Source organism: Pan paniscus, chromosome 19, assembly GCF_029289425.2.
Source record: "Pan paniscus chromosome 19, NHGRI_mPanPan1-v2.0_pri, whole genome shotgun sequence".
In the NCBI taxonomy this organism is placed as follows: domain Eukaryota; kingdom Metazoa; phylum Chordata; class Mammalia; order Primates; family Hominidae; genus Pan; species Pan paniscus.
Window position 1 is genome coordinate 24,605,771 of NC_073268.2, and position 13,434 is coordinate 24,619,204.

The 13,434-nt window shown below is 57.9% G+C and overlaps 1 protein-coding gene across 5 annotated transcripts in view; it reads right to left on the reverse strand.

Annotated features, from left to right (window-relative positions):
- Window positions 1-13,434, reverse strand: part of RARA (retinoic acid receptor alpha) — a 48,474-nt gene that overhangs the window by 7,453 nt on the left and 27,587 nt on the right. For 3 of the 5 annotated variants that reach the window (XM_008956765.4, XM_008956764.3, XM_063598663.1), the window contains 2 exons: window positions 1,763-1,911; window positions 302-443 (listed from right to left, as the gene is read on the reverse strand). In XM_008956765.4, the coding sequence (XP_008955013.1) occupies window positions 302-443; window positions 1,763-1,911 (291 nt within the window). Of the gene's footprint in view, window positions 1-301; window positions 444-1,762; window positions 1,912-7,382; window positions 8,124-8,635; window positions 8,841-13,434 lie in introns of those variants that run through there. The other 2 variants (XM_063598664.1, XM_003831421.6) reach the window with 2 other exon arrangements.

Consider the following 13,434-nt stretch of genomic DNA (forward strand, 5'->3'; position numbering starts at 1 on the left):
CATCCTGGAGCATGCACACACGCACACATACACAAGCACACACAGCCAGACGTGCAGAAACAGGAACGGTTACACATACACGGTCCCGGAGCACAGACCTGCCCGTGGACACACAGCCAGCCAGACTCGCAAACAGGTCCTTGCAGCTACACACAAACCATCCTCAACCGTGAGCCCGCACACCACGGCATGCGTGTTCATGCATGTGCACAAACATCCACAGAGCCCTGCTCCCTTGGTCTTTAGGAGCATCTGAGACCCCAACTCAGGCGGGACTCGGCCCCTGCCCTATGGCACTCACACTCCTTGGACATGCCCACTTCGAAGCACTTCTGCAGTCGGCAGTACTGGCAGCGGTTCCGAGTCACCTTGTTGATGATACAGTTCTTGTCCCGGTGACACGTGTACACCATGTTCTTCTGGATGCTGCGGCGGAAGAAGCCCTGGGTATGGAGGGGAGGGAGTCAGGTTGTCCACACCCACAGTGGGAGCAGTGCCTGGCTACGGTCTCAGTCTAGGGGAGGAGGGCCAGGCCAGCTGCTGCCCCCAAGCGTTTGCCCATCGCCTACCTGAGCAGGCCAGAAAAGCTGGGGAGAATGATTCACCTAAAAGGATCCTCCTCAGGAGAATCCCAGTACCTGCCTCAACGCTGCAGGATGGGCAGGAGTCTTCCCCCAACCCACAGCACACACCTGACTCCTCCCTTCCAGGGAAAAGACCTCAGGGCTGCTGGTGAGTCAGAAATAGGAAGACATGGGGCTAACGGGGCAACAGCCAGGGATCTGGAACCCACACCCCTGAACTCAGAACACAGGAAAAGAAGACAAGCCCGAAGAGGCCAGGAGGCAGATACACGGGCTGGCCAGAGAAATGGAGGCGAACACACACATGCACTCAGGAGCAAGGCAGAAAGATGTGAGTTCACCAAGACAGGTGTGCACCGACCCATCACAGACACAGACCCAGGCTGGCCAGGGGCTCCACATACAGGCTGACCAGAGGGACAGGTGGACAGAGGAAGAACAGACCAGGAACAACCAGACAGGACAGGCAGACACACAGCCTGAGGCCTTGTGCTTTGCCCTTGACCTCCGTCCCACATCTGGGGATAGCTACTCCAGGCTGAAGAGCAGCCCAGAGCTGCAAGGCCCAAAGCTGTGAAGATTCTGAGCCCCAATCTCTGGAGGAAGAAACGCACACAGAGGCTCAGGCCCCAGGGAAAGGAGGAGAAGCCGGGCGCAGGGCTGCTAAGGACCAGGTATACCTGCACCCTGGCACCTAACGTGAGGGTGGGGAAATCCAGCCAGACACTGGGGAGCCCACAGCCCGGGCACCTGAAGGGGAAGCTAAGGCAGGGTGCCTGCTCCTAACTGCCTCCTGCCAGGCTGCCATGGTGAGGTTCAGGCAGGGCCGCCGGGGGAGGCCTCCTGGGTCCCCAGCCAAGAGCCAGTCGGCAGCCAGCTCACCATGGCAACCTGGGCAGCGGTGGCAGAGCAGGCGTACGCCCTGCCAGCTGGAGGATAGAGACAGGGAAAGGAGCTGAGGCAGGAGGGGACCTCTGGTTTGAGGGAGCCCTGCACATTTATGGGGGAGGACCTGTGGGGAAACTGTGGTAGGTGTCCCTGCTTGCTGCCAACTTCCACAGAGAAAGAAGAGCAGCAACTTCAGGGACACCCCCCAACTGCACACTCCCAGGACACAGAAGTGGGGACATCCCATTGACCTCATCAAGCTGTCCTTCCCAATGACCCCTTCAACTCACCTTGCAGCCCTCACAGGCGCTGACCCCATAGTGGTAGCCTGAGGACTTGTCCTGACAGACAAAGCAAGGCTTGTAGATGCGGGGTAGAGGGGGTGGCGAGGGAGGGCTGGGCACTATCTCTTCAGAACTGCTGCTCTGGGTCTCAATGGCTAGAGAGAGAAGAGGGGAGGGGCAGTTAGAGACCTAGGTCGCCATCCTTCGTACCAAGCTCCACCCTGCCTCACCGTCCCTCCTAAGAGCCTCTCCCAGCCTCACCACTGCTGGCAGGATTCAAGTCTTAAGAAAACTGGGACTCCCCAGCCAGACTCGGGGAAGGAGGCTGCCAATGAAGCCTCCAGCGCCCCATCACTCCTCTGGACTCCTAGGACCCCCACCTTCAAAACCACAAAGATACAATGATAAACCATCACATTTGTATGTGTTCCGTGACTGTGCTTGGGGAGTAGGGGTGGGGGTCATCCTGATTCTAAAGCTCTTGCCCCTGGGCGGCCTGGCCCCGTTCTCCCCCCGAGTTAGGAAGGAGTTAACGCTTGAAGAGGAGGGAGGGAAGAGGACATAAGCTGGGGGCAGAGGAAACTGGGGTCAACAGGATATTCAAAGCCGGCCACTCCCCCACCCCCTCTGCTTCCGCTCCCCCCTCCACCCCATTCTGCCAGCAGCCACAGCCCCTCCTCCACCCAAACAATCCCAGGGCCAGGGACCCAAGGCAGGGGGTGCAAAGAAGAGTCACAAATGCTGGGCACAGTAGGAGGTGTCTCCCTGAGATAGGGGGAGACACCCTGAATACAGGGAGAAGAGTCCCCAGGGCCCCAAAAGCCCATTATTCTGGGTACCCCCCATCTGGGGAGAGATGGCATGACAAAGGGGGTCTGTTCCCATCAATGCTCTGTCTGTCTGGCCTCAATACTATGTCTGGGTTACTAACCCCTCCCCTTCTGTTATTCAGCTCCAAGAGGGCAGCCAGGAGGGGTGACCCAGACAGCAGGGGCAGCTATCACTGGCCAAATCCTCCCCAGTGTCTGGCTCCATGCCCATCACTGTAGGCAGAACAGGGCTGGGTTGGGTAGGGGTTATCCATGTCCAAAGCCTGGGCAGCTAAGGCTTGGTTGCAAGCCTTAGCTCGGTTGCAAGTTGGGTGCAAGATAAGAACTATGACCAGGACAATCCCAGATTCCCAAGGGGCCACCCAGCATCGTCCTGAGGCCCCTACCAACGTTCAAGTTCTCTTGTCCAGGGCCAAGGATGGATGAGGATGCCTCCCTAGGTAGACAGATCCCTGCCTCCTCCCATATTCCACAATCCTACCTAGCCCTACCCCAAACTCCGGCACATGAGACTGGCTGGCATTTAAAGGTGCCCACAGCTCCTGGCCCAAGCACCTTACAGACATGAGTCACATAGCCCCAAATCACATGGCCCTAAAATTGGGGCACAGAGGAAGGAAGCATGGGAACACCAGGGGCTGACTATGTGCTACCACCCTCCCCGCTTACCTGCAGACACAGTGGGGGCTGCTAGGCGGCTGATGACAGGGAACTAGGCCAACAACCTTGGCAGGGCTTTCCTGGCTCTTAGTAGTGCCTGGGCACCACTTCCCGGGCCAGCCTGGCTGACCAGCACTGCTATGGCCCCCCATCCCCTTCCCTGCCCCGAGACCAGCCTGCAGCAATGGGACAGTTGATGCCCACACCATCCCCAGCCCAGCAGATTCTCTCCTGACCTCCCCCCGCCGTCTGCTCTTCACTCCAACACCAACTGCCCTGGCCTGGTTTTCTCCCACCTCATTCTCCCCAGGCCAGACAAGCAAATCAGACAGGCTGAGAGGCCTGAGAACAGCTGCTGGGGGGGCGGGGTTGGGGGGCCTGGGTGAGGCCAGGAGGCAGAGGGGGTGAGCCACAAAGCAGCCCTTTGTTGTGCTAACTTTTTCCAAGACGTAAAAGCAGTAACAATAGACAATCCAGACTGGTGGGGGGAGGGGAGATCAAGGGCAAGGGGGTATGTGGAGGGTTGGGGGGACCATGGCCTAGAATCTTGGTCAGCATTCCGACAAGCAGAGGAAGAAGGCACTGACCTCCCCACCCCTCCTAATCCACCGTTTGCCCTGGGCCCCGCCTCTCCCAAGGCCCCACTTCTAAAATGAACCAGACTGGAGAGGGAGAAAGGACTGAGGGAGGTTTGGGGGTACAGAGCGGGATGTCACGAGGGGAGCTAGGGTATGGGGAGTCATGGGGGATACCAGGATGAGAGGTAAACAGCTCTAAGGCCTGGGACAGACTAGAGGGCAAAAAGCCATAAAAACATGGAGCTAAAGCAAAGTCCAACAGAGGGTGTTTACGGAACTGAGAGAATGTGCTTTTTAAAATTATTTTTTGGCAGAATGGGAGAGATGACCAGAGGCGAGGACTACAGTTTAGGCTGGGCAAGGCCTCCTTTTAGCCCACCCAACGGCAGCTTGACTGCCTTGGAGGTTGTAACATAGCCTGCCCCCTACCTCCAGCACATCCCCACCTGTCACCCAGGTAACCCAGCTCTGAGGTTTCCCTGCTCTGCCCTTTGAACCCAGAGCTCGATGCCCCACCTCCCCAGGCCTCCAGCCAGCAGTCCAAGGAGGTGAGGTACAGGGACCAAGGCGGAGGTGTGGGGAACTCCGGAATCCTCACAGCCTCTGCAAGAGTTAGGACACGGCCATAACTCCCTGCACACACAGGTGGAGGGGGGAGGGACACCAACGGGGGAGGGACTGCCCGGGCCTGGCCCATCCCTGCTAACCTCCCTCCCCAGAGGCCCAGCCCACCAATCTCTCCTCTTCCTGCAGAAGGACTCGGGCTAGAGAAGGACCACACCTTCTCAGCTCAAAGTTCCAGCGCCCAACAGAGGACTGGAACTGACCCAGGAAGCCAGGCGTCCCCTCCCGCCGACGCTGCCAGGGTGCCCCTCCCTCGCTCCCCATCCTGGCAGGGCGGGCGGCGCAGAGCGCTCCACTCCGGATTCCCCACGCCCCCGAGCCGTTCGCAGGCTCGCACAAGGGGCCGGTTTCCTGGAGGAGATCAGCAGGAAATCAGCCGGGCCCCCGGCCAGCGGCTCCCCTCCCAATCCAGCTGGCGCCCGCTCCTCCGCAGCTCCCCTCGCAGCCCCTGGGGACGGTTGGGGAGGGGGCGTAGGGCCCTCTGTACCGTCCTTCCTCCTCCAGGGGGGAGGCGGGGGTAGCTCTGGGTGTACCGCGGCAGCGGAAGAAGGCCCCTAGCCCAGCGGCCGCCTGATAAGCATCTCCCCCTCCCCCAACTACGGGCATCCACGTGCTTCACATTCTTGGACGTCTGGGAGCGGGCGGAGGTGTGAGTGGCGGAGATTGGTGGGAGACAGATGGGGAGCCACATCCTGTGCACCCCCCTTGTCCTCTAATGCACCGAAATGAGGGCTCTGGGGAGGGAGGCAATGTCCCTAGGGCCCTGCAGAACCCAGGCCACCTCCTCCCACAGCCAACCTGCTCTTCCCACCTTCAGTGGCAGTAAAGGGGAGAGTGGAGAATTCCCCAAGAGGGGGCTGGAGGCAGCTCCAGTCACCAGCGGACTTCCACACACCCAAGGGGACCCTTCCAAGGTGGTGGCATTGGCCCCACATATTCTAGACTGAGTCTAGTTGCCACCCTCAGACTCCGGGTCCTTCCTGTGCCTCAAGGCAAGCCCCCAGACCCCCATCACTCCCAACCTCACAGCCTCAGGACCCGAGTCCACTGACACCTCACTCACTTATATGCACACCCACGCTCAGACTACGGGAACTGGAAACCCAGGCCTCTAGGTCTACTACCCCACCCCAGAATGGGTGTGGGGACAGGTCTCCACTTCCCCATGTCCAGTGGTTTAGGGGAAGGGCTCACCAATACACTGCCTGTCCTACTCTCTGTGATCCTCCTCCCTCTCCAGTTCTGGGCCAGGAAGAGCTGAGCTGTCCCCATGGGCTAAGAAGAGACAGGGGCTGGAGACCAAGGTCTCAGATCCCAGCTTCTCTCCAGCCCTCTGGAGAAGGTGGCCAAGGCAGTGGAAGGGGTGACTCTGGCAGCCCTGCTCCAACTATCCCCCTAGGGGAGGGGGGTCTTGCTCCAGCACTGGGAGAATGAGAAAAAGGGTCCTAGAGTCATCCTCTCACTCTCTCTTCTTCCAGAGTCAATGGTGATACCTTCCCTCTTGTGTCTACAGCCACACAGCAGATTCGGCCCTAGAAGAAATGGTCGGGGGCAGGACAATAGGGAAAGCTGGGAAAGAAGTGGCTCTGGGAGGGCAGAGGTGGGCTGTCTGTCCATCTCAGGTCTCTCTTCTCCCAGCAAGAGGGGTGGGGTAAGTCCTTTGCCCTTCAACCTTCTCCAATCTGCCAGGGCCCCCCGAGACCCACTCCACCCCTCCTCCCTGGCAGGCAGGAGGGAGGCAGCAGGTCCAGGAAGGTGGGAGATCCTCCACGGAAGAGCTTCCCCTCCAGCAAAGAGCCCAAAGCCCAGGAGGGGAAGAAACCTGAGCCATCTAACAATAACCCCCTTGCGCCTGCTCCCGCCCACTCAGTGTACACTGCCTCACAGCTGCGCAGGAAAATGCCCAGGTGTACACCCTGGTGCTCCGAGCTCCTGAGTGTGCACAGAGCCCTTCCTCCCAGAGGAGCTTGCACCCAGGCAGGGGGCAACAAGGAGAGAAAGTGACCAGGCTGCCAGGATGCTAGGATTCTCATCAGTGCCCCTCTTAGGAAGGCACAGCCCAGGACCTGGCCCTATCCCCAGGTGAAGTCAGGGTAACAAAAGGACTCGGTGGCGGAGCTGGGAAGGGATGCAGTCCTCATTTCCAGAGCAGCCCCAGACCCACAAAAACAAACTCATTCCCCAGAGAACAAACCGGATTAGGATTAGGGGGAGAGGGATTCTTCTCACCAGAGCAGCTTCTCCCCTCCACTCCTGGGGATGAAAGCCTCAAAGATGACAGCCAAGTGTCTGGGGCCAGGACAACAACCCCATAAGGACCCAGTGCCCCTTGCCAAGATGGAAGGTTAGGATGGCAGATGGGTGTCTGATGAAGTTGCCCCTTTATGCCACACCCCACTGTCAATACCAAAGACACTGAGTGCTCCCCTGACACCCACTCTAATGACGCAAGAGCAAGGGCTGGGGGCAGCAGCTGTCGCACAGGAAGGGGCTCTCCCTCGGGCTTTGGCAAGTGGGATCTGGCGGGGGGGGCCTTCCCCCGGGAGCAGACAAACCCACACAGACAGGACCTTTACCCCACCCTCCAGCCTGCTGTGAAGCTGTTGGATTCCAGGCAAGAAGATATAAACTGGGGGCAAGGGGCTTGGGCTTCATTTCTCCTGGAAGAAGTGAAACAAGAGATGAAGGAATGTATCTTGAAAGAAGGAACCCTCAAAGTTCCTCAGCCCTAATCTAACACAAATTGCACTCAGGGTTACTGGGGGGAGGGTGCGGCCGGGAGGGTTCAATTGTCCAGCAAGGGCAACACGGGTTAAGTGAAAGGTAGAGACAGGACCTCCACTACACCCCGGGACTCTCACCCCCGAGTAGTAGTGGAAGCCCTACAGCCCACTCCCACCCCCTACAACAGCAGACTGAGAGGCCGGTACGTACAGTGGTTTGAACCATTCCAAAGCGGAGTCCGGAGCGGGGTGGAGTACGGACCCGGGGCGGGGAGCCCCTTCTCTGGGAGCAAACAGGCCCGGTTCTGGTTATAAAAATCCACCACTAGGAAGGGGTTAGGGGTGGGACCCCCCACTTCTACACTCTCGTACATCTTTCCCCTCGAAGGCAAGAGGTCCGAGCTGGGAAGTCCTGCGCGCCGCCCCCGTTACTCAGCCGGCGGCGCCATCCGAGCAGAGCAGCTGGGGGCGAGGAGACGTCCCCTCGCCCCGACTGGTGACCCGGGCAGGGGGCGCCCCCTGCCCTGAAGTCCCCGCGTCTAAGTCCGCCGGCCGCTCCGCCAGTCCCGGTGAAAAGCAGGGAAGTTGTGTGTGCTGGGAGCGGGGGGTCCGTCGGCTCTCCCAGGGAAGCCTGGCGGGGCCCGGGAACTCAGCGGCTTCACCTCGAGGGGACTCCCGTCTAGAGTCTCGCGGCGTCCGAGGCAGAGTACAGCGGCTCCCCAAGTCCGCAGGCCGGGGGCGGGATCAGCGCGGGGCTGGGGGTCAACGAGCACTTCCTCCTCCCAGCCGGGGATCCGGGGCTTCTCCAGGGATTCTCCGTGGCGAGGATTCCGGGTGGGGGTGGGGATCCCGCGCGGTTCCGCCACCGCCAGGCCAGAGGCAGCCGGCGACTCGCTCGGTCTCTGGTGGTGCGCGCCACGGCCCCCCCACCCCAGCTCTGCGCGCCCCCTCCCCTCCGGGCACCACCCCCTTTCCACCGCCCCGCCCCGTCCAGGCACCGCCCCTGGCTTAACCCATTCCCGGCGCGTCCGGCTGCAGCGGGAGAAACGCAGGGAACCGAGAGGGAGAGGCGGCATGTGGACAGGCAAGTGGGGGCAGCCTGGGAAGGGGGAGGAGAGGAGAGGAGCAGGAAGGGGGAAAGGCTCCAGATGAGGAGTACACAGAGTACAGAGGGACGCCGAGTGCAGGGAGAGGAGGGGGCTGCGAGGGGACAAGGACGGAAGAGGGGCGGGCGTCCTCCCTTGTACCAGTTCCGGCTCCCAGGCTCCCCCAAGGTTTGGTCAGTCCCTGGCCGAGCGAAGCCGTGGTGGAGGAGGTGGTGGGGCGGGGAAGAGGGGGGTGGTCCCGGTGTCCTCCCCTTAACACACACCCCCACCCAGGCCGGGCCTCATTTGCCTAATGCAATGCGGCTGAACTCTCGCTGAACTCGCCTGGCGGCGCCTCACCTCCGAGTGACCCACCCACCGCTGCCCGTGACATCACCCGCTCGCCAGCCCGCCCGCGGGGCTCGCCCGCCAGCCCCCTGCCCGGCCGAACCGGGCCACCTCCCCCGGAGACGCGGAGAGCGGCGGCAGGAGGCGTAGGGCCGGGTCGCGCGGGTGTGACATTGTGCAGCTCGGACGCTGTGTCGGAATGAGACACCGGCTTGTGTCATTGTCTGTGACATCATGTGTGACTCCGGCCGCCGGAACCCGACGCGGCAGCGCGGGTGCTGTTGGCACAAACACAGGCAGAGGGGGCTCTCCTCCCCACGCTCTGCGTGCTTCCGGCGAGCAAAGCCCCGCCCAAGGTGTCTCCTAGCTGGGGAACCAGTACCGGCCCCTGGTGCACTGTCCAGCTCTGGAGAGATAAAAGGAAGAGCTGGTGCCTTCCAGTGGACTACTTCATCCTAGAAGCCCTCGGGATGCACGTTTCACTGGAAGAAAGGCCTAGCTTGGGTAGGTCCCTAGAAAGAAGGGATACCCCTGGAGGAGGGGGTATCCTATTACCCCCACTCTCTAAAAGGAAGGATGGAAATGTACATGCTACCCAAGGATATTCTTCTAGAAGAAGCCTGGCTCTTTATATATGTTGTCATTTTATCCTTACAGCAACTCCAAGAGATGTTTTACAAATAAAACAGGTCTCAGCAAGGCTATGTGGGTTGTCCAAGATCACATTACTAATAATAAAGAGTAGAGCAGGTATTTGAACTTACTGCTGCCAAAGCCCATGTTCTTACCAAGCTAGGCCGATTCAAGGTATTTTTCTGAGCACCTTCTATGTGGACACCCTGGGGAACCTGCCCTTGTAGACCTTAGGGAGCAACAGCCATTAAGCAAATAATCACTATATGCACACACAATTGCAAACTGAGATAAATGGTATTATGCTCTGAAGAATTAACATAGGTACCTAACTTAGGTTTAACTAAATTAGGGAAGAACTCAAATAAAACAGACCTACCATAAGAGAAAGTTTGTAAGTTAATCAGGCAAAGAGTAGAAAGGAGTGTAGTTCCAGTTAAAGGGCGAGTCTGTGCAAAGGCCCTGGGGTTACAGAAGTTGATGAGTTCATTGAAGGAACTGGCAGAAGGCTAGAATGATGGGGCACAAAATTCAAAAGGAAAAGGTACACAAGACCAGGCTGGAGAGGTGGGCTCAGGCCAGACCAGGGGGGCTTATAGGCCTCAGTAAGGCTTTTGGATTTTATCCTAAATGCAAGGAAAAGCCATAGAAAGGTTCCAAGCAACGGAAAGATCAGATTTACAGTGTAAAAAGATCTTTCCAGCAGTTGTGTGAAGAATGGATTATAGGAGGGCAAGAGAGACCAGGTAAAAGCTACTGCAGCAGTCCAGGCATCAGACAAGGGTGGCTTGGCCTAGGAAACTGGAAGTGCTGATGGACAGAGGAAGGTGGATTCAATAAACATTTTAAAGGTACAAATAACGTGGGGGGGTGGGGGTAAGGGGTATGGGAAAAGAGGTAGCAAAGAGACTTGTGTGTGACTTATGCATCAGTGAAGTTCCTGAGACTGCAAAGCAGAGAAGTCCACTGGGCTGCTGGACAGGTGGATGTGGGGCCCTGAAGTGCAGTCAGGGCTACAGATGGAATGCTGGGGTCTGGGGGCAGGTATGCAAATCTTGACAGTGGATGAAACTAATGGCGAAGAGGACAGAGTGCTTCCATGCCCTCGGGATCTTTCAAATGATGGAGCAAGGCTCTGCGCTCACAGCTGCAAGGCGCTAAGGGACCTGAGACTCTGTCCCTGCCATCAAAGACCTTGTGGTCAGGAAAAGATGTCCCAAATGGTTACAGCTCATGGCAGGAACAGGGGAGAAGCAACTTCTGGGTAGCGAGATGAGTGTTGTTAAAAAATAAATAAGGACCCACAGGCATTCTAAGTAGGGAGGCAGAGTGTGGCAAGCAAGGGGGAACATCTGTGAAGATTTCTGGGAAGAGGCGGCATTCAAGATGTTCCTTGAAGGATAGATAGGATTTCCGGAGCTGGAGAGGAGAAGCTAGGGCAAGAGGCCCGTTCTGGGCAACAGCAAGGTCATGGGGCAGGTCAGAGCAGAACACAGTGTCCTGGGGCAGTGGGAGAAGTGGGAAACAAGGAAGGCTCTGGCCCGCAGCTGGGGCTGGGGGGCCTCCAGCGGCAGCTGTCTGCAGGCCTGGGGCCCCATCCTGCTCAGCCTTATCCCTCCCTCAGCTCCTTCTCAGGGCTTTGCGTTTAGTAAGCCCTCAGCAGGTGCAGGCCAAACTGGCCCCCACTTGTGCCAGGCAGGGCCCCCTCCTGTCCCCAACCCCATCTGGAGGGGACAACAAACAGGAAATCATGAGGCCCAGTGCCAGGTGGACACTGGCTCCCAGTACAGAGTGGCGCCATCCCCCAAGACAGTGCCCAGCTCTACCCTGCCCCTCACTATCACAGCCTTGCTGGGTACGTGAAACTCACCAAGGGCCTCAGCAGGAAGCAGGCGACCGTGGCCTAACGGCAACTCGCCCAGCCAAGGAGAGATTAGAAGTTTTGCTCTATTTTTTTATTTTTATTTATTTATTTGAGACAGAGTCTCGTTCTGTCACCCAGGCTAGAGTGCAGTGGTGTGATCTCAGCCCACTGCAGCCTCCACCTCCCGGATTCAAGCAATTCTCATGCCTCAGCCTCCCAAGTAGCTGGGATTACAGGTGTGCACCAGCATGCCCAGCTAATTTTGGTATATTCTGTAGAGATGGGGTTTCGCTATTTCGCTATGTTGCCAAGGCTGGTCTTGAACTCCTGAGCTCAAGCAATCCTCCCACCTCGGCCTCCCAAAGTGCTGGGATTACAGGCATGAGCCACCGTGCCCACCCTTTTTTTTTTTTTTTTTTTTTTGAGTCCAAGTCTTGCTCTGTTACCCGGGCTGGAGTGCAATGGCGTGATCTCGGCTCACTACAACCTCCACCTCCGGGTTCAAGTGATTCTCCTGCCTCAGCCTCCCGAGTAGCTGGGATTATAGGTGTGAGCCACCGTGCCCAGCCAGAAGTCTTGCTTTAAGGAGGAGGAAACAGATTTGGAGAGAGCTTGGGTGACCTGCCCAAGGCCACACAGGAAGAACTGTCCTTTAAGACTCCTGCCCATGGAAGGCCCTTGGTCTGTGGGCTGGTTGAGGTTTCCAGCAACCCAGAAGTCAAAATGGGGAGGGGAGCACCTCTATTTCTGACAGCCAAAGGTTGAGTGGCCTCCAGTCAACCCTGGGAGGCCCAATCCCTCGCTGTGCCCCAACTCCACAGAGGAGGAGGAGGAAGAAGGCACTGCCCCAAAATGACTTAGAGATGGAAACCACTTCCTCTTCCCACAGACACTACTCCCTCAAAGGGCAGGCAGGCCTGCACTGGTACAGCCCCATAAGCAACACATCCCTTGGCATGGGGTAGACACAATACCTCGGCCCTGACCCACCTAAAAGGAAGACGGGCTTCCTTCCCTGTGTTCCCTCCCCACATCCATGCTGGGATCTTGTCCAGAGGGAACCTGTGCATTATCCTTGCTGGGAGATAAAAGGTGAGGGACCCCATTTTCATTAAAAACTCCATGTCATGTTCTTTTGTCTGACTCTACATTTCGGACTCCAAGAAAGGCATTGCTAGGCAGCACTCCCTCCGCCTGGGCTGTCCCTCTGCCTGGGCTGTCCCTCCGCCTGGGCTGTCCCTCCTATTGTCTAGGGAAAGAGTGGGAAGCAGGGAAGGAGGCAGTATGCACAGACTGCAACAGCGAGGAAGTGGCAGAGGATAGGAAGAAGGGAAGGACACAACCTCCTCCTTTCTGCCTTCTGCTGGGGCTCACCCAGACCCTCGGGCATTCCCCAGTCTCTAGGCACACGAAGCAAACATGCAGCCACCCTTTTGGGGCTCCCATCCCCGGCTCCTCTGTTGATGGCTTGCAACTTCTTTGCCTCCATCCACAAATTGAAACAAATTAAGAATAAGAACTGTGGCTTTTACACTCTGTTCCTTCAGTGTCTGGAGATCGGGGGGAGGGTGCCCGCTGAGTTCTGCAAACTCCCGTGGGCTACAGCGGGCAGATTTGGGGGTGGGGATGGTGTGAACAGATTGTATCCACAGCTTCCAGGACAGGATGGAGATCTGGCCCAGGCCCCTTATCTTTCTTTCTCTCCAGCCTTCAGGATCCAAAACAGAGAGGAGGGGGTATGGCTTGGGCCTTCCCTACGCCCCCTACCGGGGAAAGGTAGGTTCTAAGGCAGAGAAAGGGCCTCTACAGTGGGGAAGGGGGTTTCAGTCAGCACTAAGCCCCACCCCCCATGCTTCCCACACCCAAGAGTGTGCCCCACAATCCACTCTCAAAGCTGCCTATGTAGATGGTGGAAAACAGCCCAGCTTTACAATCCTACAGTCATGATTCTGCAGTACTTTAACCTCCCCCAGCACTGTGTCCTCTGTGTAAGTGGGGATAATGTCCCTCTTCCAGGATTGCAGGGATTAAAATTTGTAAAACACAGACAAAGCCCCTGACACACAGTAGGTGCTCTATAGATGTTAGCATCCCATTCTCTCCAGCTCCCACCTACAAAGGGTCTGGGTCCCGGCCAGGCACAGTGGCTGATGCCTGTAATCCCAGCACTTTAGGAGGCCGAGGCGGGCGGATCACAAGGTCAAGAGATGGAGACCATCCTGGCCAACCAACATGGTGAAACCCCACCTCTACTAAAAATACAAAAATTAGCTGGGCGTAGCGGCACATGCCTGTAGTCCCAGCTACTTGGGAGGCTGAGGCAGGAGAATCGC